General features: G+C 34.5%; 1 protein-coding gene across 1 annotated transcript; it reads left to right on the plus strand.

Moving 5' to 3' along the window:
- The first annotated feature begins 1,390 nt into the window (after positions 1-1,390).
- Positions 1,391-26,263, plus strand: LOC120082742 (C2 domain-containing protein / GRAM domain-containing protein). Its single transcript, XM_039038030.2, has 18 exons — positions 1,391-2,045; positions 3,615-3,668; positions 3,847-3,944; positions 5,991-6,066; positions 9,243-9,371; positions 9,484-9,530; positions 13,821-13,944; positions 14,375-14,491; positions 14,609-14,638; positions 14,733-14,832; positions 15,090-15,196; positions 21,357-21,515; positions 21,602-21,706; positions 22,326-22,472; positions 23,358-23,411; positions 23,751-23,814; positions 25,263-25,324; positions 25,785-26,263. The coding sequence occupies exons 1-18, from the start codon at positions 1,824-1,826 to the stop codon at positions 25,899-25,901; spliced, it is 1,812 nt and encodes a 603-aa protein (XP_038893958.2). The 5' UTR covers positions 1,391-1,823; the 3' UTR covers positions 25,902-26,263.
- Positions 26,264-26,641: the final 378 nt, after the last annotated feature.

A 26,641-nucleotide genomic window follows, 5' to 3' on the forward strand; every position in this document is an offset into this window, starting at 1 on the left:
TATACTTTAAAAAGTACCCGCCATAATTTATAAATCTAGTAAATCTATGTTATTAATTATCTTATCTTGACCTTCAATGTTTTGAATTTCTTCTTAAATCAGTTTTCCAAATAAATTTTAAATATATGTTAAAATACAAATCAAACCTATTAGATATATTATTGATGGAGAGGTCAGAGGTCGGAATGCTTCCACTACTAATTATTGTACTAAAAAAAATAGATACAAAATAAAAATCTGGAGATGGAATCCTTAATTAAAATGTAAAGTCTAGATAGGTATAGGAGCCGAAAGTTTATATAGTTATTCAAATTTAATATCTATATTTTCAATAAGTTTCATATGTTTTTTTTGTACAATCTTTATGTGTATAGATCTCACCCTTCTGTTCTTTCTAATGTTCTAAGCATGTACGCGCTCGAAACTAAAAAGATTATTTCTTTATTGAAAATATTAATTCATTTGACATTATTTTTGTTTCCTATTTTGGATTTCTCTCTCTCTCTTTTTTTTTTTTTTGGTTCTCTCTTTAAAAATTAAATTCTTCAAAATAATTGTTATTTTCTTTTAAATATTTTTTTCTTATTGTCAAAATTGTTTCTAAGATGAGATTTGCACCACTTTGGTTATTGATAAACTCAAGGAAGTAATTACGTTATATATCCTTACCTCTCGCTGATTGATTGATGAAATATTTTTCATTACTGAGTGAATGATTCTTTGTTATAGATTTTGAATATTGTTAAAATCACATACAAAATAATACAATTGTAATTATTTTTTATTGGCTCTTCAAGAGTCATTTAATGTTGGTTTTTATTGAATCTTTGGACATGCATTTCGATTGGAGATTGTTAACTACTTGAACAATTGTTGAGCACACAATATCTGTACAAGAAGAGTCTGTGAACATAAATTATCAGAGAGTGATAGGGATTACAGATTAAACTCAAGAAGAGAATTCTTTTAATTTATGCAAAAGATGGTCTGTACTGTAAACTAATCCTTTGATAATCTAATCTTTGGGTGCAACCTCGTGGAGTAGGTTGGATTTCTATCCTCGATGACAATGGGGATACATCTCATCTAGTGTCATAATCTTTTAGCTAGTAAGAATCTCACACGTAGGAAGCGAGGCACACCCTCCAAATAAAAAAGATTTTAGATTTGGAAGAATAGTCATGGACTATAAGATTTCTCGAACTTTGTGTGTGAAAAGCCGTAGTTTGTGTCAAGTTATAAGCACTATTGATTAAATAGATACTCTTCTATGGTAATGCCAAAAGAAAAGCTTATGATCAAAAGATTATAATCAATTGATGAAACGTTGGAATATCGAATCGAATCCTCCCCTTATTATTTATTTTAGAGGAACAAGAAAAAGAAAGGTATTGAGTGGGCTTGTGACTGTCCTTGTCCAGATGAAAGCTCTCATTTAACTACCAATCTATCAGTCTCCACTTCACAAAAATATTCTTCATGCATTAATGAAAATTCAATTCCCTCTACCTAAAACACCCTTCATTTCTACCAATTACTAACATATTCGATTACAATACGGTTGGCCGGCAAGGGCAATTTCGTCATGAAGTGGTTACAATTTTGGTCTTTTTCCTCCAACGGTCCAACTTTGACCCTTTATTTTTAAGAATTAATCACAAAGAGAGAGAAGAGAGGAAGAAGAAGAAGAAGAAGAAGAAGAAGAAGACAAAAGGAAAGGTTTCAAGAAATGGCGGTTCCAATTTCTTCCATTGGAACACACAGATGACCTTTTCGAGCTCTTCAAAGTCTACAGCAATACCAATTCTTCGTCAATATTCGCTATGACTTCTTCAATTCTCCTCCACTTCGAATTCAGGCCACAAATGGTGATCGCTATGGCGCTCGATTTCCTTCTCCCCTCCTGGTTGGAGATCGAGATCACTCTCGCTACTTCTCTCTTTGTGATTCTCGCTTACTGGTTTTTCGCTCACTGGAGTGGGTTATTTGATGCTGATCGTTCTCTGATTGATGGTTCTGGGGATGGTATTCACGTTAAGGACAAGGTTGTCTTTTTCTTTATTTTTGGCTGTAATGTATTTTCTGTTTGAATTGTTTATGTTTTCTATTGATTGGTGTACGTATTAATATTTGAATGCGGGTTCGTTTTGCTGTTGGCTTTGATCGAGTAGTTTCTTGCATAACTTGTATAAGTTCATGTTTCAGTTTATGATGAAATCATTTTATTGGGTTCTGGAATTGGGTTTTGAAGGCGAATTGTTTTTATTTATTGGGGGATTTTACTGGTTTAAGAGATTACTTCACATTCAACCGTTTTTTGATTCGCAACTTTACATATATATATATATATATTCATGTTAGTTTAAGGAACTGATTTCTGATTCTCAATCTTTAGTTCTCTGCTATTTGGTAGATTCCTGATATGATCCTTTGAACTTTCGGGGTTTAAGCTATTATCTCGTGGATTAAAGTCTAGCCTCTTGTTGCTACTCTGTGTGTGTTTTGTTTTTAATTCTCGTATTCTAATGGGTTTGGGCATTCTGACTTCCTGTATGTTAGTCCTACGAGTTCATTTGTAATTTTGAAATTTTGTTACCTGATACCATCAAAACTGGTCAAATGGATCTGTCTACCAGTCTAATTTGAAATTTTATTACATGATACCATTGAAGTTGGAAAAGTCGAGTCTTCTTATAAGTACAAGTCAGTGGTGTAACAGACAATTCAGTAAATGCTGGCCTGAGGAATTAGTCATTAATGTTGAAAACTTGGGTTCTCTGTAACTTAACCTGTGCTTCATACCAATAGGTTTGCTTACATAGCCGACGAATGTTACCGGTAAAATTGGATGTTTTCTGCAATCTTTGGGTTTTATCCTCTCTTTTTTTTTTTTTTTTTGATAAATAATGTTTGCAGATAAAAATCGCTATTGTATGAATATACTTATGAATAATGTGAAATAAGAATGCAGAACTTTTTTATATATCGATTTAGTAACTAGTTTTTGAAAAATAAGCTTATAAATACTACTCCCACATGTGAGTTCCCTTGTTTTGTCATCTATTTTCTAAGAGTGATTCCAAACTCTAAGCCAAGTTTTGATTCTTTTTGGCTTTTAGTTCAACATAGTGCCTCTTGGTGGTATGCAAATCATATTGAATTCTTTTGTAATTAGTCTTTTAATGATTATTAACAATTGGAGACTCTTTTGTTAGTTGTGTGGGGGGAGGGGTAGTCTGTATGTTTCTTAAAATATATATAAAAATAAATCTAAGTTAGTTTGAAAACTATTTAAGGTGCTTTTTAAAAGTAGTTTTTGTTTTTAGAATTTGGCTAAGAATGAAATCTTTCTTTTAAGAGTGATGAAAACCAAATTAAAGAAATTGTGAGAAAAACAAGCACAGTTTTCAAAAACAAAAAACTAAATAGGAAGTCGTTATCCAAGGGCCTAATCTTTTCACTTTTCTGGTTCAATTTTGGAACTGATAAAAAGGAAGCATTTAGCCGCTCTGTTGCAATGTTATATTGCTTGTCTTAGAAAATGTTAGATAGATATTTTTCCATAAGAGTAATATGTAACTCTTCTGACGTGCAGTTTTGCAATTATTTTGTAGATTCCCCCTGGTCATTTAAGAGACCTTCAAACTAATTCTGCTTATCTAATTAAGGTATGTTGGTCATCAAATGGTTTGCTCTGGTTCTTATTGTGTGGATGAAGACTGGCATTGCTTTTGTCAAATGTTCAAATCAAATTTTGTACAAATGTTCAAATCAGATCTTGTACTTTTGTCCTCAATTACATAATACGGCTTCATTTTTGTTATTTCAATGCGTTTGATTTTTCAGTTGGAATTGTTGGCTGCAAAGAATCTTATAGCTGCAAACTTGAATGGCACTTCTGATCCTTATGCTATCATTACCTGTGGTACAGAAAAGCGCTTCAGGTTATTTTCATGTTGATCCTTTTCTGAAATTTTAACCTTTGAGAATAGTTGATGGTTTAGTGGGGATGTGAGCCGTACCTAATAGTCGGATTGTAAATCAGTTTTCTCACCTGGATATGATTTGATTAATGAAGAAAGTTGGATCAATATTTTACATTTTTATTATGCTAATGTTAGATGAACAGTGGATGGGGATGCAAACTAGCATCAGAGTTTTTACTCCAAGAATGCTCATTTGATAATCTTTATTGTTGTTCGTATAAGCTTGAAAATATAAGAGATTCACCTTTATTTATTTAAATTAGGATGTTAACCTATGAAGTAAGCTAACCACTCAAACTAAAAATTTAAAAATTTGCAGCAGTGCAGTATAAGATTCCAAAATTATTAAATCTTTTCATTCTTATGAAATGAATCATTTTTCAATGATTCTATAATAAATTTCTAGATGGATCCCCAGTAGTATGTTAGTTGATTTTGTACCTTATGGGCCACCACTAATATTAACTAGAATAAGTGACAGTCATTGAGCAAGATCGCTTATTTAGTAAAAGTGTCAAATTCCATGAGAAATAGTAAAAAAATTATTGCTAATTGCCCAAAATGAGAAGTAAAAGTATCATGGTAAAGACTTTTTTCATGGTATTAATACAAAGCCTAATATGACAAAAGCTAAATGTTGGCAGACTTTATTTACAATTGTTTGTTTGGTTAGAAAAATACTCAGGATATTTTGGTCTTGAATTAATGATCATTGTTGAGCTGCACGCTTTGTATCAAGTCATTGCTAAAGGTGGAAACACTTGTTCAATTTATCTCTCATAATTGGGTCTCCAGGAAGGACATGGTTTTTTCTATTGCTAGAAGACCATTTAAAGACACGTAGGACCAAAGCATGTTGTGAAATAAAACCTTGCAATTCGTGAATTTCCCTGTCAAATAGCCTGACTCAAAGTTTTCTTTACCTGATTTTCTCCCATAGGCTCAAATGAGGGTCAGTATGGTCCCTTTAAGATAAGCAATAAGAAAATGGTTGACTACTGGTGCCTAAAAGGTACAAGGGTGTTACTCTTCTGTGCAGTATTCGTTCTTGTTCGAAATCACATCAGCCCCCTGGCATCATTTTCACCACACTTCATCGAGTCCCTCCCTTTTGAATTATAACTTGTCCTCAAGCTTAAAGATAATGAAGTTGGGAATTTTGCTTAGAAGCTAATAAAGAATTTAAAAACTTGAACAAAAGATGTCTTTTTAAGCTCATTGAAGCGCCAATTCAGTAGATCATTGAATCCTTGATTTGTTGAAAATTCAAGTATTGATCTTGAATTAATGTTAATTCAGTAGGAGTCACTTCTCTTATACTCTTACTCAACTTCCAAATGTACAATTCACATAGCTTATGCTTGATTCTTGTCTTTGATACCATATGATAAGACGAGAGTCTCTTGATATAGCCAATGGTATTGTGTCATCTCCCTTGAGCATAAACTCCCATGGTTTTATTTTTGAACTTCACCAGGATGGCTCACACCAATGTAGATGTTTTCTTTATAATATATATTTGATCTTCTTTACCTCTAATAGATGTAGAAGTATACTTGCATCTCCAGCTCCGTTTTATAGTTTGTTTGTAACTAGGTTCTATATTATTGAAAATTTTGGTTTCCATCCTCGTGCTCAGTCCTGTGTGCTACTCTCATACTGTTCTATTTTTCTATTGTCTTCTAATTATCTCCCTCACCAGTTTCCTGAATATATGAAAACCACTATTCTGTATGAACCCCCTGTTATTATTATTGTTATTATTTTTTGGAAATCAGAACGTTTTCTCATTGCCACCTGCTGTTTAATTTTTTGCTTCATTCAAAGTGTACCTTATGAATAAAGTTTTTCAGAGTTCAAATTTTTTTAACATTTTCATGTCTACTTTGTCCTCATCATACTTATTGTGGTTTTTATGAAAACTTTTCTATTAATGTATCGAGATTGTGTAACTTTCGCTTCCTTTTCCTTCAATGCTTGCATTAAAGTACTTGCTTGGTGCAGTTCAATGATTCCTGGTTCAAGGAATCCCATGTGGGGAGAGGAGTTCAATTTTTCCGTTGATGAGCTTCCTGTGCAGGTAGCTTTGCTGCTATTAGAGATACTGTCATCATTGTTAGGATCCGACTGAAAATTGAGATACTGTCATTATTGCTAGGATCTAAAGAATTGGTTTTTTGGACTGGTCTGAGGGATCTATATTCTAAGTTTTTAACAGAGTGAGTGAAGTTTGAGAGAAGCAATCTATGTTAACCATCTACATTAACCACTATGGGTGGGCCTAATGGTCATTAAACTAGTAAAAAGGTAAATAAACTTAGAGGGAATAGGTTATGTATATAAAGAAACTCTAAACCATTCGATATACTAGAGCTCCACACACACACGCGAAATCCTTGAACTGAATGAATGTAAAAACTACACTAATTGGGACAAGTTACTTGTGCAAGTTCTTGATCAATTTGAATTGCTTTTAATACCTTCTCTATCTTTAGTTACATATATACTGAAAACTAACTATTAATAATATAATAGGCCCACCCATAGTGGTTAATGTAGATGGTTAACATAGATTGCTTCTCTCAAACTTCACCCGTTAAATGGACTTATTATCAAATAAATAAATTATAATTACAGACTTTCAACCGTATTTTTTTCTCTCTTGAACAAGAAACAAGAATTTTTCATTGAAATAATGAAAAGGGACTAATGCTAAAATGATACTTTTCAGTTTTTTTTTTTTTTTTTTTGTGATAGGAAACGAGAAAATATATTTCAAAACGGGCAAAAGAATAAAACAACCTATGTTAACCATCTATTTAACGTGTGACTTATAATTATTTGATATATCATGCATGTCTTAGATACTTTACTAAAAACTAACTATTAATAATATAAAAATTACAAACCTGTGCCGATGACTCAAACAACTTTGCCTGACCACCTCTACTGGCATACTTAAGAGCTAGTTTAGATTACATTTAGTGTTACACCTGGCTCATCTCTGTCCTAGATACTATCCAACCCAACAGTTAGTCCTTACTGCTGACCTTGCCAACTCTTTTGCCACCCCTTGATCTTCTCTACTCCGTGGAAACTCAGAGGATATTTATTAAACAAATTGCAAGTTAATTCGGTGAACATATGATTTAGGATTGCCCGCATCATAGAGCAAACACACTAAAATACATTGATGTAAGAAGAATAGGGGTTAATTGGGTAATTAGGTAATATTTTAGGTTAATTTCCCTTTTACCCCCACTTGTAGTAAAACTCTATAAATAGGAACTCTCCCCTCTGGTATGAAATACATTATTCATTCTAGTAAAAGATCAACAATCTTGATTCTTGGAGAGAATTCTCCTTTTATCTCCTTTAGGCTACATCAATTGGTATCAGAGCGACCGCCTGGGCCAAGATTGACTGCCTCTAATAGAAGACCGTGAAACTCTTGGCGATGTTGATCACAAGAGGGAGCTTCGTGAGTTGTGCTCATTGCCAAACAACACACATCTCATTAGGGGAAATCCTTGAAATTCCAAGAAATAAAGAAGAAACCAAAGATTTTTCAAGATTTTGCAAGAATAGACCATTACCAACCAAAGAAGGCATCCAAGAAAAAATACAACAATTGGTATGGGCAAGAAAATCAAATTTACTTATCAAAAGAATCCTAGAATTTTGACTCAAATGATTCCAAAGAAGAATTTTAACATAATAATTTTGCCCATGCTTGATTTTCTCAAATAACCTATCATTATCCACATTGGAAGTTTGATTCTAGTGATTCTAGTGATTTTGATGATGTATCAAGAGCAGTTTAGGACGGAATAAGAAGGCGAAAATATCGGAAAAAGGCCCAAAGATCCAATCAAACCCATTTTTCAAGATATCAACGTAAAGATTGGAAATTAGATGAATTAAAGAATCATCAAGAACCATCAAGAATGGATTTTTACAGCCCAAGAAAAACGTTCAAGACTCAAAATTACTCTTTTGGTTATGAAACACGATCAAGAAAGGTTGATACAAGAGAATCAATGGATGAGCCCTATACCCATCATGAGATTAAAACATATTCAAGAATCCAACAAAATGACTACTTTGATCCTATAGCATTGGAGGAAATAAAGAAAACAACAAAAGAAATCCAACATTCATTGGAGAAAATGACTCAACATATTGATCAACTATCAATTCATTTGCAAGAGTTCAAAAACGGATTGGTTTCATATACCGAAGAAAAACAAAAAAATCATGATTGGAAAATTTTCAAATAGAAAATCTTGAAGATAAACTTGAAGAAAAATAAGAATTTGAAGATGTTGATTTGGAAATAATTTCAAATGAAGAAGAAAAATCCAACAAAGAAGATGAAAAAGAAGCATCAAACACCGAGCAAAAATCAAACAAGAACAACGACACACTGATTGCGGAGGAAATGGATCACCAAATTGTCAAAGAACTTGAAGCGAATGATAAAGAAGATCTGATTTTTGAATGATTTTCCTTGGAATGTGATTTTTTAGTGATTGGTCCTTTGAATACGGTTTTGAATGAGCTTGAAGAAAACATCTTTTTTTGGGTATATGCCCGATGGATAAGTTCATCTTTTGGTGGTAATATTAGATTTTTTGTCTCGAATTTATACCTTTGATCATAATATTTTTGTTCAAAATGTAGGAGGTTGGTTTGGTCATACTCTGTTGAGCAAGTTTATTTCATTCCTTGTTTGTTTCATAATTTTTTTCTTTTTAAAACTCGAGGGCAAGTTTTCTTTTTGGTGGGGTAGTATGATGTAGGAAGAATAGGGGTTAATTGGGTAATTAGCTAATATTCTAGGTTAATTTCCTTTTCACCCCCACTTGTAGTAAAACTCTATAAATAGGAACTCTCCCCTCTTGTATGAAATACATTATTCATTCTAATAAAAGATCAACAATCTTGATTCTTGGAGAGAATTCTCCTTTTATCTCCTTTAGGAAGCCTAACCAAGATAAATTAACAAGAATCAAGATTGTTGATCTTTTATTAGAATGAATAATGTATTTCATACAAGAGGGGAGAGTTCCTATTTGTAGTGTTTTACTACAAGTGGGGGTAAAAAGGAAATTAACCTAGAATATTACTTAATTACCCAATTAACCCCTATTCTTCTTACATCATACATACTTGTTTCCATTGCTTCTGTCAAAGTTCAAAGTTGTATATCTAATTTACATGTCACTTATATAACCTTTTCCCCTTATCTAACAGATTAATGTTACAATTTATGATTGGGATATAGTTTGGAAAAGTGCTGTTCTTGGTTCTGTTACTGTTACAGTTGAAAGTGAAGGCCACACAGGTGCTGTGTGGTACTCATTGGATAGTCCTTCTGGGCAGGTTCTCATTCATAAGTTTTTTGCTTCTTTTTGTTTTATTATTTACTTTTTTCTAGTATGCATGCTTCCCTTTCCCTAAGAAGACTTACTAAATTTGTACATGAAATTTTTAGGTTTGTCTCCACATTAAAACTATAAAATTGCCAGTGAATGCCGGAAGGTACATTTTGTACTTTAATCTTCTTCTTCTTCTTCTTCTAATAACTTGTGTTATCTCGTCATGTTGATTCATTTGAGATGTGAACAAAACTCAGGTTGGTGAGGAATATGGTCCATGGATTTCCTTTATTGGAACTAGGCTTCTATTTATTTTTTGTTTGAATTGGTCTGGGCCTCTTTTACTTTGCAAAATCATATAATTATCTCACGACAGTTAGCCGCACCTGCAAACGATACATACAACTGCTGGCATATAATTCCATTAAGAAATTGCATGACAGTAGGATATCTTATATTCTCTTTTTATTTGAGAATGGAAGGCTTTTTATTTGGTTCAAATCAAAGAATGGCTTTCTGACTTTATGTGTTTTATGAGAAATGTTGATAATCATTTCATTGAATAAATGAAATGACAGAAGGGAGGAAAGCCAGTGGATTAAAAAAATGATTTTAATGGTAGTGAGTGATGTGATACTGTAGCTATTAAAAAGAGGGGAGAATTTACACCAAGTAGAACAATAAAAGTTAAATGATCAAAGAAGGAATCAAAATCCATTTCCTTATCCTCAAGATGCGATCATTCTTTTCCAACCATATCAACTAGAAAAAGGCCTGTGTGAAGGTTAGCCATAAGATTTCTTTTTCTTTACAATCTGGATGCCCAACATGAACAGAGTCTAATAGAGTTGGAGGATCTCCTAGCGAGGCAATGATTCAGTTGAACGTGAATTGTGTAAAAATATGCATCGCTAATCCACTATTATGTTTCAATAGGATACACCAACTAGAGGATGAAGAAAACCAAGGATATCTCATTTGTAAAACACGTGTTGTATTGATAGACCCTCCCGACAGGGATGAATAAAAACCCTTGTGCAAATTAGGGACAAAGGCTGAGAGGCCAATCCACTCAATCTCGTTGTCCATGAGGTTTCTTCTAATGCCCAAGTCCCAGCAAGTTGATTCCCTATTCCATAAATCAGCCATGGTTCCATTTTTCTTAGAGATAAAGTAAAAAGTCTAGGGAAGGCCATGTTTGGAGGAAAACTCCAAGCCACTGATCAGTCCAAAAGCATGTAGAGCTGCCATTACCAATCACAAATGCAACATTATTTAAAGAAAAAAAGTGTCTTGAAGCCACCATACGTACTTCCATGATCCTTTGGAGAAGTGGAGAGAATAAGTGCCTAGTTTGTTGCTAAAATGAGAGGTATCATTGTTGTCAGCTATACTCCGTCTCCACATGTGACTTTTTCCATGTAAAACTCCCCCCCTTCAACTTTTGGTAGGTTGACTGTTTGCTACCTAATGAGATGGATTTCTACCTTTTCCCTGACTTCCATGCCAGATAATGTTTCTGTAATGTCTTTCAATAGCGTGAGCAACTTTGGATGGGTGATAAAAACATGGATCTATAATAGGCAGGAGGTTGGAGAGCAGCATGGCTTAAAGTGAGCCAACCTCCCTTGGAAATATAGGATCTTTTCAATAATCGAGCCTCCTAACAACCTTCTCAACAATAGGCTCCGAGAGAGCACAAGTACAGAGATTGCCCTTGAGAGGCAATCCTAAATATGTGGCCAACCATGCACCCCACTTGTTAAATTTGTATATTATTGAATAATCAGGATACATATTTAATTTTTTACAAGGTGAATAAATAGACATCAAGATACCACTAAATAAAAATATATAGATGGAAAATATCCAAAAAAAAAAAAATAATTGAAAATAATAATTAGTAATAAACCCTAATTTCCTTTTAACACCCTCCTCAAACTGAAGGTGGTAGATTGACGAACAACTTGAGTTTGTGAAGATAACTTTCAAAATAAATCAACAAATTTGGGATTGAAATAGAAACCCATGAAGAACAAAAACACGAAGTAGGCTGGAAACATAAACCCATGAAGAACGGAAACAAACTTTTGGGCTGAAAATAAAGATCCTCATAGAGAGATCGATTACAAAACCTATGAAGAACGTCTGGACTGAAAACAAAGATCCTCATAGAGAGATCTACAACAAAACCCTTGAACAACCAATTTGAAAACGAAACATAAATCCACAAACGCAAAGTGAACCAAAGCAATCAAACAAACCAAATCAAATGAGCCGAGGAACAAAACTGAACCAAACAAGAATGAATAAACCAAACCAAAACTTGGATGATTAAACCAAACCGGGCTTGAACCAAAACTTGGATGATTAAACCAAACCGGGCTTGAACCAAAACTTGGATGATTAAACCAAATCTCTTTTAAGTGGGGCATTGTCCCATCCCCATGTTTTCTAGTGTATAACCTCTTGTAGAAATCAAGAAATTTGGCTTCAATATCTAAATCAGTAACCAATTTCACTCCTAAGAAAGACAAACTCACCCCTGATCATAATAGGAGCTACACAGTGGTGTTTTTCATTCTCTTGTACGACATTAAACGACGTAAAAACCTGCTGTTTTCATCTCCTTCTAAGTCCGATTTCAATTTCCATTTGGGTTCAAGGAATTGTCACAGCTTGCACCTTCTAGCTGCATCCAAGTGTGTGCCGATTTAGGCCATGGAAGTTCCTCAGATGTGTATAATTTTTAATGGGCTTTCAGTTTCAGTCCTCTTATACTTTGATGTTTGCAAAAATTTGCAATCTCACCTTCATTAATCAAATTAGTAAGTTAATGACCCTAATTGTAATGATTATAAGCCTAAACAAGAATGGAAAGCTAATCTTACAGAGGGCAAACTAAGAAGAGGGAGACTAATGAATGTTTACCACGGTTCCAAAAGGGGAACTATTTTCAATAAGTAAAAGAAATATGCTAATAGTGGACCTTACAACTACCACTTATGTGATGGACCTTACAACTACCACTTATGTGATGAATTCAAATAGTATTAATATTATGAAAAATAGAATGATTGAAGCTTACCCTCTCCATTATACTCGGAAGACTGCCCCTTATAATTCAGAGATTAATCCAGATATTTTGGAAGAAATTTGTGTTCAGTTCGTCACTTCCTCACCAAAGTTACAACTGTCTCTCTTTCAAAACCTTCTAACTCATACGTCCATTCAGGGATCACTCCTCCAGGATCAACTACTTAACCAAAGTTTGAGCAGTGAGGAAGCTGATGCACACTTAGTTGATTTAGGATGGAAGAACCTCCTATCAAAAACTCTTTTGTAGAAGCATTTGAAAGTCTTTCTTTGGTTGATGATAGAAGGAATTTAGTTGAAGTTTTGAACTCCATAGCATTAGTTGTTAAGTACCCTTCAGTTCCTCCCAAATTTCATTCCTTAATCAGTTTGTGGATTATAGATGAAAGAAATCACGCCTCAATCACCACAAATTAAGATCAAATTGTGTGTCATTGGTCTTTAATGATTGTAATTCAGTGTATAGTTCTTTTTAGTATTTCAGAGGCTTTGGGGTTTGTTATTTTAGTATTGTCTTGAACATCTTTTGCAATTTTTTTTAATTATTATTTTTTTTTTGTTAAGAAACAAATTTCATTGACGTATGAAATTTACAAAAGGGGGCCAACGCCCAGGCCAAAGGAGTTACATAAGAATTCTCCAATTGGTCAAAAGGGAAGAAAGGGTGTATGAATTAAAGAAAGATGTGCATTTACACCAAGTATAATGAGTTCAAATAGCAATCAAAAGAGCTTCCCTTATCATTGAAAAGGTGCTTGATTCTCTCCTTCCATGTCATCCATAAGAAAGCACGAATCAGATGCATTGTTTGGTAAAGAGATGTCCAGTGAGTGTGTATGAGAGGGCACTGACAATGTCCTTAGGAAGGGCAGATTTGTTTTGATGTTCAAAGTTTATCAGTTGAAGCTTTTTTTTGGAAGTCTTTGGGGGCTTATACTTTGGTGTTTAGTGTGGTTGGGCATCTTCATTTCCCGAGATTATTGTTCTTCAGTTTCCCTTGGCTCCCCCCTCCTTCGGTCTCGTTTGCTCAAAGCTCGTCACTCTTGACCTTTATTTTACTGTTTTGTTAGGATTATTTTTGGTTCTTCATGGAGGATTTATCTTTATTTGAGTTATTAATCCCTTTCTGTTCCTTCTTATTTGTTTTTTTATTTCTTCGGTGAAGTTTTTGTATGTTTGGGGCATTAGTTTCTTTCACTATTTCTGAAATTCTTTGGTTTCTTGTTTCAGAAAAAAAGTCTTACTATTGACTCTTGAATGTCACTCTTTTAGATGCGTTACTAACAAATGGTGGTTTCTTTTTATGATTAAAAATATATGAACTTTGTATTTATAGATTTTAGTAACTGTCTTCCAGCACAGTTAATGCTTATGCGGGAGCAAATGCTCGAAGAAGAATTTCTTTAGACAAACCAGAGCTGACAGTGGTTCATCAAAAGCCAGGGCCTCTCCAGACAATCTTTGAGCTTCTACCTGATGAGGCTAGTTTCTTAAAACCATCATTGTTTTGAAAATGATTGTACTGATATTCCTTTTAATTTTCAAAATTACTAAAATATTTAGGCCTCCTTTGGTAACCATTTGGTTTTTGTTTTTTGTTTTTGAAAATTAAGCCTATAGACACTACTTCCACCTCCAATTTCTTCCTTTGTTATATACTTTTTACCAATGGTTTAAAAAACCAAGCCAAATTTTGAAAACTAAAAAAGTAGCTTTTAAAAAAAATTGTTTTTGTTTTTGGAATTTGATTAAGAATTCAACCATTGTACTTAAGAAAGATGCAAATCATTGTAAAAATTAGGGAGAAAATAGGCTTAATTTTCAATAATAAAAAACAAAATGGTTACCAAACAAGGCCTTAGAGTTTCTGTTACTTCTTGAGAATACCTAAAGGAGATCATTTTCCTTCAGATTGTTGAGCATAGTTTTTCTTGTGCTCTTGAGAGATCATTCTTGTACCATGGTCGTATGTATGTCTCTTCTTGGCACATTTGCTTCCACTCTAACATCTTCTCCAAGCAAATGAAGGTTAGGAATGTTTGATTAATTTTTTTGTTTGATGGCAGTTTCTAGTCTTAAATCAAACATTTTTTTAAAATTAGATTTGTTGTTTCATATTATGTTTATTTTCTTTTTTCTTGACAGGTGGTTATACCACTAGGAGATATTGATGAAGTATTTTCTGTCTCCCTCTCTCTCTCCATACTAATTTTGCTTTTTTCTTGTGAAAATTCTTGTGTGTATATAATGGAATTTCTTTTGATTGAAGATACGAAGAACTCAACATGCATTTATCAATCCTGCTGTAACAATTATTCTTCGTATGGGTGCTGGTGGGCATGGCGTACCTCCATTGGGAAGTCCTGATGGTCAGTACCTTTCTATACTTGACAGGACACTTGTTATGTCACAAAATATGAGTTGAAAACACATATTTCAAGCTTGTCAATTTCCAAATTTCTTTGATGAAATTATTGTTCCTAATTTTTAAGCTTCCTGGTGGTGGTTTGACTGTGATTTACGGAAAAATTATTAGTTCATGAAATGTGACTTTCATTTGTAAATCTTGATCTTGATGCGCTTAGATGCTTCAATATCTTTCCTCACTTTCTTATTCCATTTCCAGGTAAAGTGAGATATAAATTTGCATCATTTTGGAATAGGAACCATGTAGTTAGAGCTTTACAGCGCTCAGTGAAGAACTTCCGTGAAATGTTGGAAGCTGAGAAGAAGGCATGTTTCTTATGTTTTTCTTTCCGTTGAAGATATTTCTTGAAAGATATTTCCTGTTCAATTTCCATTGAATTCAATGCAGTTCTATTTGTTTAGTTGTGTGCGTTTTATTTATTTATTTATTATTATTTTTTGTTATCAGAATGCCGTTTTATTTGTTGTTAGGAAGACATCAAACTTGGAAATTAAGGACCATCAGAACCTGACTTAAGCATATAAATCTTGAGATGTTCTAGTAATCTAAACAGATTTATTCTCTTAAATATATGTTGGTAAATTGTGTAACGACCCGAGTTCAAGATGGGTACATGAATGAACCGATATCACATCCGAATGAGAGGGATCCTGAGGACATAAAAGTATGGTTAAGAAATGCTTAAAAGAATTGAAAGTTACTACCTATACCAACAAGGTACACCTTCCTTTTCGGTAGCTCAATCAAAAGAACTCCAAAATTAAGCATACTTAGCTTGGAGCAATCCCTGGGAATTTTCCTAGGACGCATGTGAGTGAGGACAAAACATGTTGAAATGACCTCTGTTGGTTTGTGGAGACAACTTCCACTTTGAGAAGTATTCAAGGCACGTAAGGACGAGATAGCCAGGTTGCAGGGGAATGCCGAGGCCATCAGGTGCCAAATCCGGATTCCGAATCTTGGGCCTGGGGCATTACAGATGATATCAGAGAGGAACCTCTCCCAGTAAGATGTGGTCTGGGGACGAACCAAGGGGAAGCTGGTAGGCATGTAACGACCCAAGTTCCGGAAGGGTACATGAATGAAACGATATCACATCCGAATGAAAAAAACTCCAAAGTTAAGCGTGCTTAGCTTGGAGCAATCCTATGTTGGGTGACCTCTTGGGAATTTTCCTAGGATGCATGTGAGTGAGGACAAAGCATGCTGAAGAGACCTGTGTTGGTTTTTGGGGACAACTTCCACTTCGAGAAGCATTCAAGGCATGTAAAGATGACATAGCCAGGTCGCAGAGGACACAAGGGAATGCCGGGGCCATCAGGTGCCGAATCCTGGGCCTGGGGCGTTACAAATTGAGTCTTGGTACCTCGTGGAGATGCTATGACAAGTGTATAATGAAACATAGCATTGACCATTGCTTTAATAATTAATTTTGTTACTGTTATATTATCTAGGTGTGAAGAGCAAAACCTTTACACATTGGTGGTAGTTTATATGGAAGGTTTTACATGTTTGTTTATCATATTTCTTGAATCTGCTTCCTCCACCCAAGAATTAAAATATTGATGACAATATCAATATTGAGATTTCAATTTTACAGATATATTGACGGATATATCAATAAAATGTTGATATTGACAGATATTTTTGTAAGTCAAAAAATTTAGAAAATTTGTTTAGATTAATAATTAAATTGTTTGTGTTATCAGACTAAGGTATAGATCTTGTTATTAGTATTTTCATTCATATTGGATTAAATATCAGACATTTGTTAAATTTTACGAGCATTTATTAAAGATATAGAAGATATCCGTGGATATTTAATATCGATATTGTACGCTTCGACCTAAGGCCCTGACCATGAATCCTCATCTCCTATTGATGTAATATTGAACTCTTCCACCCTGACAAATGGTTCACCTTCTCCTATCTCTCCTCCATTTTTCCAACAGCAACCTCAAGCCTCATCTCCCCTCCCTTTTAGCCTTAATGATTTGGCCTCATTGTTGTCAAAACATGAATTATGTGTTATGGCAATCCCTGTCATTCCTCCTTCTAATAAAACCAAGAAGCCATCTACCACTGTTAACAAAAAACCCTAACTTCAGCGAGAATTACTTGGCCTCTATTCGTCAATCCACTACGACAAATCAGCAACCTTGCCATTAGAGAGGGTACTCCGGGCCATCAATGAAATTCTTTTCTTGGAATGTTCAGGGTCTAAATTCTTGGAAGAAGAGAACTTGGTTAGAAAGCTTCTACAACAGCATAACCCTAGTATTGTTCTTCTCCAAGAAACAAAACTACCATTAGTTGATTCTTTTTTTATCAAATCTATTTGGAGCTCCTCATACATTGGTTGGACGACTCTGGACGTAGTGATACATCAAGGGGTATTCTTATTCTTTGGAGTGAACTTGATTTTTCTGTCCTTAAGGTCATCCGAGGCCATTTTACTATCTCTGTTCATGTTTCTTTGACAGATGGTTATTGCTTTTGGCTTACAGCAATTTATGGCCCATCTGACAATGTTTATCAATCTGTTTTTTTTTGCAAGAACTTGATGATCTGGCTGGTTTGAGAGGTGTAAATTGGGTTATTGGTGGTGATTTCAACGTCACAAGGTGGTCATGGGAAAAATCTCATGATAATGCAATCTCCTCCAGTATGTGTGCATTCAACAATTACCAATTGTGAGATACTCCTTTGATGAATGATTTTACATGGTCTAGCTCTAGCCCAACTCAATATCTCTCTCTTCCTGATCGATTCTTTCTCATAGAGAACTGTCTTCATAAATTTGGAACTGTTACACTCAAACATCTGGATCGAACTACCTCTAACCACTTTCCTTTGGCTTTATCCACGGGAAACATCGCTTGGGGCCCTTGTCCCTTTAGATTTGAAAATTCATGGCTTAAAGTTCCATGTTTTCGCACTTTGGTGGAGGATTGGTGGAATCTTCACCCCATTACCGATGAAATTACAAGGTCTGAAATCTATCATTCGTTAATGGAATACTACACAATGTTCTGAAGCATCACAACTTCCCTCTCTTGTGACGCAATTATCACAGTTGGATGTTATGGAAGATAGAGGCCATCTTGGCAAAGAACAATTAATTAGGCGTCATTTTCTTTGAGAATAGATTGAAAACTTGACTGTTCAAGATCATGTCCATTGGCAACAACGATGTAAGCTTAAATGGCTTCTTGAAAGGGATGAAAATACCCGTTGTTTTCACAGAATCGTTGTTGCTTGGCATCATAAAAGTTCATAACTGAAATACTCTCTAGGAATGGCACTAGTCTTTTGACTGATCAAGACATTGAGGCTAAATTTTTGGGTCTTTACTCCCATTTTACTAAAGATGATAAACAAAGCTTTCTTCCAACCAACCTTGAATGGAGTCCTATCTTCTCCTCTCAAGCCACTGATTTGGAGTGTCCTTTTATGGAAGAGGAGGTTTATATGGCTATCTCTCTCTTGGCACAAGCAAATTCCTGGCTCTAATGGTTCAACGGCTGAATTTTTCAAATTCTTCTAGTCCACCATCAAATCTAACATGATGCTTTTGATACAGGATTTTTATTCCTTTAGGGTTATTAATGTTAAGCTGAATGAGACTTACATATGCTATTGATTTCTAATAACGTGGATTCTAAATCTGTTTCGGATTATCGGCCAATCAATCTCATTCCTTGTGCTTATGAGATTGTGGTCCATGTTCCATCGAATCATCTTAAGTTGTTTCTCCCTTTTACTATTGCTGCCAATCAGCTTGATTTTGTGGCAAATAGGCAAATTCTTGATGCTTCTTTGATGGTTAACAAGCTCATTGATGATTGGTCCTCCTCTAAGAAGTCGGGAGTGATGCTTATAAGATTGGGAATTTCTTGACTTTATTCTTATGGTTAAAGGTTTTGGTAGTCTTTGGCGTACTTGAATCAGAGGTTACATCACTAGTGCTAATTACTCTATTATTATTAATGACTATCCTCGGGGGAAGATTATACCAACCCGTGGTATCAAAGAGGGTGATCCTCTCTCCCCTTTCTTATTTATTTTAGTTGTTGATTACCTGAGTCGTTTTCTTGATCATAGCTCCTGAGTCTTACTATTGCCCATCCTGTTGGAAATTCGACTTTTTCTCTTAATCATTTGCAATTTGCAAATGATACATTGTTGTTCTCCATTGCTGAGCATCCTGCATTATAGAATTTGTTTAATGTTGTCTATATTTTTGAATATGCATCTGGACTGAAAATTAATTTTGCTAAGAGTAAGCTCCTTGGAATTCATGTTCCTATTTTGAATGGTTGGTGAACTCAAGGTTGCAAAAGGGGTTTCTAGCCATACTTACCTTGGGCTTCCTTTGGTGAACTCGAGGTTGCAAAAAGGGTTTCTAGCCATACTTACCTTGGCTTCCTTTGGGTGGTAATTCCAATTCTGTCAATTTTTTGTAGTCGGTGGTGGAGAGAATTCAGCATAAGCTTCATAATTGGAAATATGCTTATATCTCGAAAGGTGGCAGACACACTCTCGTTCAGGCTACCCTTTCTAATCTCCCTACGTATTACTTTATCTTTGTTCGGGGCTCCCTCCTCTATCATCAATTGCCTTGACAAGTTGGTTCAATTTCTTTTGGGAGGGTTTTCATGGTGATGGTGGCATGCATAATGTGAATTGGGGGATATCTCAGCAACCTCAATTATCAGGGGGATCTTGGTATTATAAACTTTAAGCATCAAAATTCTGTCCTTCTTGCGAAATGGAAGGGTGAAAGAAAGAGAGAAAAAGAATATGAATGATATATGATTCCAATATGTAATATGTAAGGTCTATGGGTCATCTCATAAAAGGTAGTGTAATAAAGCATTAAGACTGATGGATTCATAATTAGATGAATCTGTTCTGTTCATAAAACAAAAAAGCCAAGAGCCCCGAGACAATAAAGACTGAGAAGATTGACTCAAAAACAAATTTTATTTTATTAAGGGCTCCATTGTAGAATTAAGACCTTGTGTGACCTTCTCCTATCACTCATGCATCTTATAAAGCATCTTGGAGGTTTATTTGCCAATTTATTGGTCTGGTTGCTGCTCGTATCCGTTGTCGGCTTGGTGATGGTACTAATACTTCTTTTTGGAATGACTCTAGGCTTAGTGCAGTGTCCTTTCAACATTGTTTCCACGGCTTTACCACCTTGTTCACCAATCGGAGGCTACTGTGGCTAATGTGTGGATTTCATCCTCTAGAGTATGGGACTTAAATCTTCAACGTAATCTTACTGAGTTGGAAATTACGGAATGGGCCTCTTTATCACATCACCTGGCTTCTGTCAAATTGTGCTCCTCCCCCAATTCTTGGATATGGCCTATAGATTCATCTATGGTCTTTACTGTCAAATCTCTTATGGTTGATTTGGTGGGTGCTAAGGATTCTGCCTTATTTGATCTTTATTCGATGTTGGAAAGATCGTCACCCTAAGAAGATTAAAATTTTTCTTTGGGAGCTTAGTTGGGGTGGCATTAATACTACTGATCATTTGCAGTATCGATTTCCTTATATGTGTATTTCTCCCTCTTGTTGCCTCATGTGTCATCAACATGCTGAATTTCCAATTCATTTGTTTTTGCAATGCCAGTTTGCTGCAAAATTTTGGGATATTGTTCTGTCTTCTTTTGGGTGGTCTTTTATTTTCCCTAATTCCATCTCTGATGCTTTGGCTTCTTTATTGGTGGGTCATCCTTTTGGTGGTACTAAGAAAACAGTTCGGTTGGCTCTCATGCGCACTTTCTTCTAGAGGTTGTTGAGCAAAAGGAACAGTCGACTTTTTAAAGACTCATCTTCCCCTTTCAATCTTTTTATGGAATCGGTTTTGTTTTTTGCTTTTTCTTGGTGCAAAACTAAGCACCCTTTAAGTCATTTTAGCTTATCTTTTTCAGTCAGTAATTGGCGTTCCCTAATGTAATTTTCTTCTAGGGTTTTTCCCTGCTTTCATTTATCAATGAAATGTTTCTTTTACCCAGAAAGGGGGAAAAAAACCTTTGATTTGTAGATATATCGACATATCGATGTATATTTTCATCCTTGCCCTCACCTAAGCAGGTTACTTATGTAACTGATCCAAATAAGTCTTGGTCTTATGATTTCTTTCTAAGGCCTCTGCTTCATTCTCTTTACAATATATTTATTTGAATTGGGATGCATTTATCTTTCCTTTGAGTAATAATCTATATTCTAGTTTTGTATCTTGTTAAAAATTTATATTCATAAAAAAAATCTTTTCCTTTTGAAATATGTTAAACTCTTGTAAAGTCTAGTAATATGGGAAGTCAATTGTAGGGATGATTAGTTCTTGAGGCCTGGTGGTAGTATATGTTTTTTCTTCCTTTTTTGGATTTATGTAAATTTCATTTTTAATGAATGGAAGAAGGCAATTGTTAATTTTATTCATTTCAGGAGAAGGCTGAGTCAGCATTACGTGCACATAGTAGCTCTGTCAGAGTAAGTGAAAGTAAGGAAAAGATCACCGCTGATCATTTGCCCAATGATCATTTGCCCAAAAGTAAAAATACTCAGGCATTCCTTAAAGAGGAGGTTCTTGCAAGCATACACAATGTACGTATCAATTTTTACCATCTAGCCCTTGAAAAAAACCATAATCCTATAATGAGCTTGGTCTCTGTTGCCATTTTCTTTTTCAGGGTGTTTTTCCGTGCTCTCCCGAGCAGTTCTTTACTACGCTGTTGAGTGATGGATCAGGTTACACAAGTGCTTTTGTTTTGAGACGGAAAGATACAAATCTAGTTGTAAGTAGGAAACTCACTCTTTTTTTTCTGGAACTTGTAACTTCCTGAGCCAGAATGGTTATGCTTTGGATTGTGCTACTACTGTAAGTATAGGTTATATGTTCTCAATGAAAGTTAGGTTTCTATAAAAAGAAATGATAGATCTGTTACTTTCCTTGGAACTTAATCGTCAATCCTGACTCTCCCTCCTACAGTTGTTTTGAACCTTTTCTAGTTGGTTACTACATACTAATACTAAATGATTTGATCTGTTAATTACACAAAGTGTTTGGTTGTTCATTAAACCTACATGCTGGTTTCATTCATTACATTGACTTTCATATTATTTCAGCTTGAAGCATAGAAACTTTAAATTTTCTCCTTAAACTTGTTTGGTTCATTGCAATTATTTTTAATTAAAACTGAATTAATTTAACCTCATTGCAATTATTAAAAATAAAAATAAAAAGTACATCTTTCCTACCCTGGGGTCAGAGAGGGGCCATTATCTTACTTACATACTTTCTCCATCGTGAAATATTTTGCCAATCAATGAAGTAAACGTTAATGGAGCAAGAGCATCTTTGGGCTTCCGTTGATTGCATTTCTAATGCCTCACATTTAATTTTGCTATATTCAGATGGGACAGTGGCATGCTGCAGATGAATATGAAGGTCAAGTCAGAGAGCTTACATATAGATCCCTGTGTCATAGCCCCATGTGCCCACCAGACACAGCGATGACGGAGTATCAACATGTAGTTTTATCTGAAGATAAAAAGAATTTGGTATGGCTAGGCTACTAATTTTCTTTCTTAATATTATTATTTAGCTTAAAGTATTTATGGCGATCAAACTGCAATCAACTTTTAATATTTTTGTAATTTCTTGATAGCATTGCCATTATTTTGGTGTTTGACAAGAAACTGAATATAATATCGAGGAAAAATGTACAAAATACCACGGATTTAAGAAACTGCAGTTTTTTTGCCCATGGTGCTTAGTCCCCGGATGGCTAGCATTAGTGTGTTTCGTGCATTTAAAAACACCAATTCTTATGTCTCTTAAGGTTGACCATCCTTGGAAAAGAAATTGCAATTTTGCTTTGTTCCTCATTTCCTTTCTTCGGTGAATCTTCTCATAAATACTCTGAAGTCTTAGAGTTCCTCTAGGACATTTAATTGACATATATTACAAGGATAACATTTTTTTTTTAGTAAATCGAACTTTCATTTAGAAAAATGTTAGAATAACATAAACATACGAGGAAAAAAAACAAGCCTATAATAAGGGAGTCCAAGAACTAACTACAAAAAGGACTTCAATCCACCAAAGTCAAACCATGATCATGAAAATTGAACGATCTAATGTCTTAATCTTATGAAGAACATATATTACAATTCTCCTAGATGAGGTTGTTACAAATATGAGATTTATTGTTTAATTTTTTTTCTATGAAGGGTAACATGTATTACAAATCTCATGAATGTCCCTTACAGTCGAAAGTAAAACAAGAAAGAAATATACACCACTAATTGGTTTTAAATATTTATTATTTACCTTTTTTTTTTTTTTTTTACTCTTGGTAGGTTTTCTTTTACATTTCATTAGACTAAATTTTTTTCCGATACCTTTTTTTGGGTACTTGATATGTTTTATATCCTTTCTTCTAGGTATTCGAGACAGTACAAAACGCGCACGATGTGCCATTTGGGGCAAACTTTGAGGTGATCAATTTTTCAAGCATATCTTCTTTACGGTGTTTCTTGATATATTTGTTGCTTTGATTATAGATAGAAGTCTTTATTAGTTTTTAATTAGATTGGTGTTATATGTTGCTTATACATTTCCTTACTTTTCTAAAAAGAGAAGAATAGATGGTTAAGCCATTAGCATATAAATTAACCCTTCTTTTCTAACATAAGTAACTTTAGGGGTAAATATTTGTAGAAGGGGCCAGTAGTATCATGATTCATAAATTAGGACTGGCTTAGTTATTTGTTAAATTAGTTGGATTTTAGCTGCAAGTTACGCAATTGGACTAATAATTGTATCTACTGTTTCAGCTCCACTGTAGGTGGTCGTTGGAGAAGAATGCGGAAGACTCTTCATCTATTGATATTAAAGCAGGTAAGTTCTTGCGTTTTTTTTAAAACAAGAAATGTAACTTTTGATTGAATAAGTAAAAAGAGTCTTAAAATTACAGACTTCACGGGCGAGTGAAATAAAAGATATAAATAAAGAGAAACAAAATAAAGAGAATCCTAGCCCATACAAAGAAGGGGGGGAAAAAAAAAGTTTCATTACTCTTGTGCAAACTTCTGTCTCTGCTAAGAAGTCTGAATTTTGATGCTAGTGTTACAGGTATCCTATCTTTAGGCTAGAACCATGAAGCATACAGTATTTGGATTTTATGTTTATGCATCTGCTAATGAAACAACCTTCAGCTAACATGTCCTGCTTTCCATCTTAGAATGGATATTACTGCGGGGCATAATTAAAATCAAGCCAAAAGTTCAGGGTATTTTGTATAATTTAACAAAAAAATAAGTATATAGACATGTGAATTTTCAAACCAACCCAGAAAGCACCATAAAAAGATCCATAAAATAGCCCCAAAACCCATATTAATACATTAAGAAACCGGGATTCTCATCCTCGGTAGAGAAGCTGCTATGTCATCAAAATTGCCAAATAGCTCCAACGAAATACCAAAAGGAGCAAACTTAGGAACTTAGAAGCCCAACAAGCTGCAAATCTACCGAGTCAAGGATGACGTGATCACGCAAGTCCATAGTGGATTTTTTAAGTTTGCAAATATTTGATCATTTGATGGATCAAACTTCTCTTTACAGCTAGAGGAAATCCATGTATACCTTTTCTTCCAAATCACCATTCAAGAAGATATTTTTAATATCTAATTGTTGAAGACCCCAATCAAGATTTGTTGTTAGAGAGATAATTCATATAGTGTTGAGTTTAGTAACTGGTGCAAAAGTTTCTTGGTAGTTAATCGAATGAGATTGAGTGGATCCTCTAGCAACAACTATGGCCTTCGATCTCTGAATAGTCACATCTGCTTGATGCATCACTGAAAAGATCCACCCATATCTCCACGTGCCATTTTTTCAAGTGCTTCAATTTCATCTTCTTTATCTTTCCTCCAGTCAAGATGCTTTATTGCTTCATAAATTGGTTGGAACTTCAACATTGTCAATTATATGACTCAAATAATCCATCATATGAACATGACTCTCCCATGGGGTGAATCGTGCTGGTCCTAACCCCTTTTCTTATTACACTTTAGGAGTCACAAGATCTTTCCAGCTCACTGTTATATGCACTTATGGATTGTATATTAGAAGTTGGAACCAGTTCAGAAGCTTGTGAACGTTGTCCTTTCCATTTCTGTAGCTACTCTTCTCTCCTCTTCCAATTGGAGAGGCCTTTTGTAACCTCTCCCTTCGGGGGGGTTTTCCCATTTTCTGTAATTTCTTTTTTATTTTTGAGGGAAAAAAAACATTTATGAGAGTCAGATCTCTAATTAACAAACAAGGTTCTTTTTTACTGGGACACAGGTGTACATTTTAAGAAATGGTGTCTGATGCAATCCAAAATAAAAGCTGGCGCAATGCTTGAGGTTTGCATTTTTTGTTTTTTTTTTTTTTGGTTTTGTTACAGTTTCAGCTATCATTCCTTCATTGTTTTTCTTGCTCTAGTTTCTTTTAGGCTTCAATTATTAAGTCTGGTTTGGTAACTATTTCATTTTTTGTCTTTTCTATTTCCTACTCATTTCTTACAATGATTTGCATCTTTCTTAAGTACAATGATTGAATTCTTAGCCAAGTTCCAAAATCAAAAAAAGGTTTTAAAAGCTACTTTTTTTAATTTTTAAAATTTGGCTTTGTTTTTTAAACTATTGATAAAAAGAAGATAACAAAAGAAAAAATTTGGAGGTGGACATAGTGTCTATAGGCTTAATTTCAAAACAAAAAACCAAAAAACAAATGCTTACCAAACGGGGCCTAAGCTTTCGAGCTTTCGAATATTTCACTTTCATTTAGTTTTGTTCTAAATGGTAAGTTGATAACTAATTACAGTACAAGCGAGCTGTGGACCTGAGGATAGAGGTCGCCCTTGATTATATGAATTCGAATTCTTCTGGCAGTGTAACCGAAAAAATTGCATCGGCGGCTCCATCAGAAGCTCAAACCTGATGATTTCCACCAAGGTCAGATCAGATTCCTCCTATACCATACACACTGTAACAATGATATTCTCTCATTTTTCTTCTTCTTTGAACAAGTTTCTTTAAAAGCTTTCTTGGTGTGTGGAAACGAGTTTCATCATATCAGAATAAGTGCTTTGTTTAATAGATTTTGTTTTAATTTTCACCCTGCCTCCTTAGGAGACTGGTGGTGTGTTACGTTTATGCAACTTAAAAAGTGATTTCCATATGGCCCCCTCCTATTGTTTCTTCAAGAAAATACAGAATCTTACCCTTTGTTTTCAGGTAACTCAGAATGTTCATAAGCACATTTACTTTGTAAAGTGATTTAATTTTCACCTACTTTATTCATATCTCGTGTATTTTTATGGAACAACTGTCTAATTTACCATACCGTATTGAGTTATTGGAAAACTAAGTCATGACGTACCTTTACTCCTGAATTGATTCGTGTGCGTTTCCACTGCTCTCCATTGCATTGGTCGCCCAAGTACTCCTACTAGAGTATTCGACGAATATTTTTATTCTACTCCTTTTAGAAGAGTGCATTTATCTTTTTCACGTATAACTTGACTAATAAATTCTGTTGATGCTGATGCAAAGGCAATATTTTTTTTACTTTTTTTTCGATTTGATTGTTCATAAAATGAGAGACAATGCTAAAAAATAATATAATATAATATAAAATGAGAGCTAGATTAAAGGAAAATTATTAAGTTAATTAATTAA

This window comes from Benincasa hispida, chromosome 1 (assembly GCF_027475165.1).
Source record: "Benincasa hispida cultivar pf3 chromosome 1, pf3_genome.v1.1, whole genome shotgun sequence".
Lineage (NCBI taxonomy): Eukaryota > Viridiplantae > Streptophyta > Magnoliopsida > Cucurbitales > Cucurbitaceae > Benincasa > Benincasa hispida.

Coding starts and splice junctions, on each gene's coding strand:
- LOC120082742 (XM_039038030.2), top strand. CDS start 1,824: ATGACTTCTTCAATTCTCCTCCACTTCGAATTCAGGCCACAAATGGTG. Junction 3,669..3,846: donor ATTCTGCTTATCTAATTAAG/GTATGTTGGTCA, acceptor TTGATTTTTCAG/TTGGAATTGTTGGCTGCAAA. Junction 3,945..5,990: donor GGTACAGAAAAGCGCTTCAG/GTTATTTTCATG, acceptor TGCTTGGTGCAG/TTCAATGATTCCTGGTTCAA.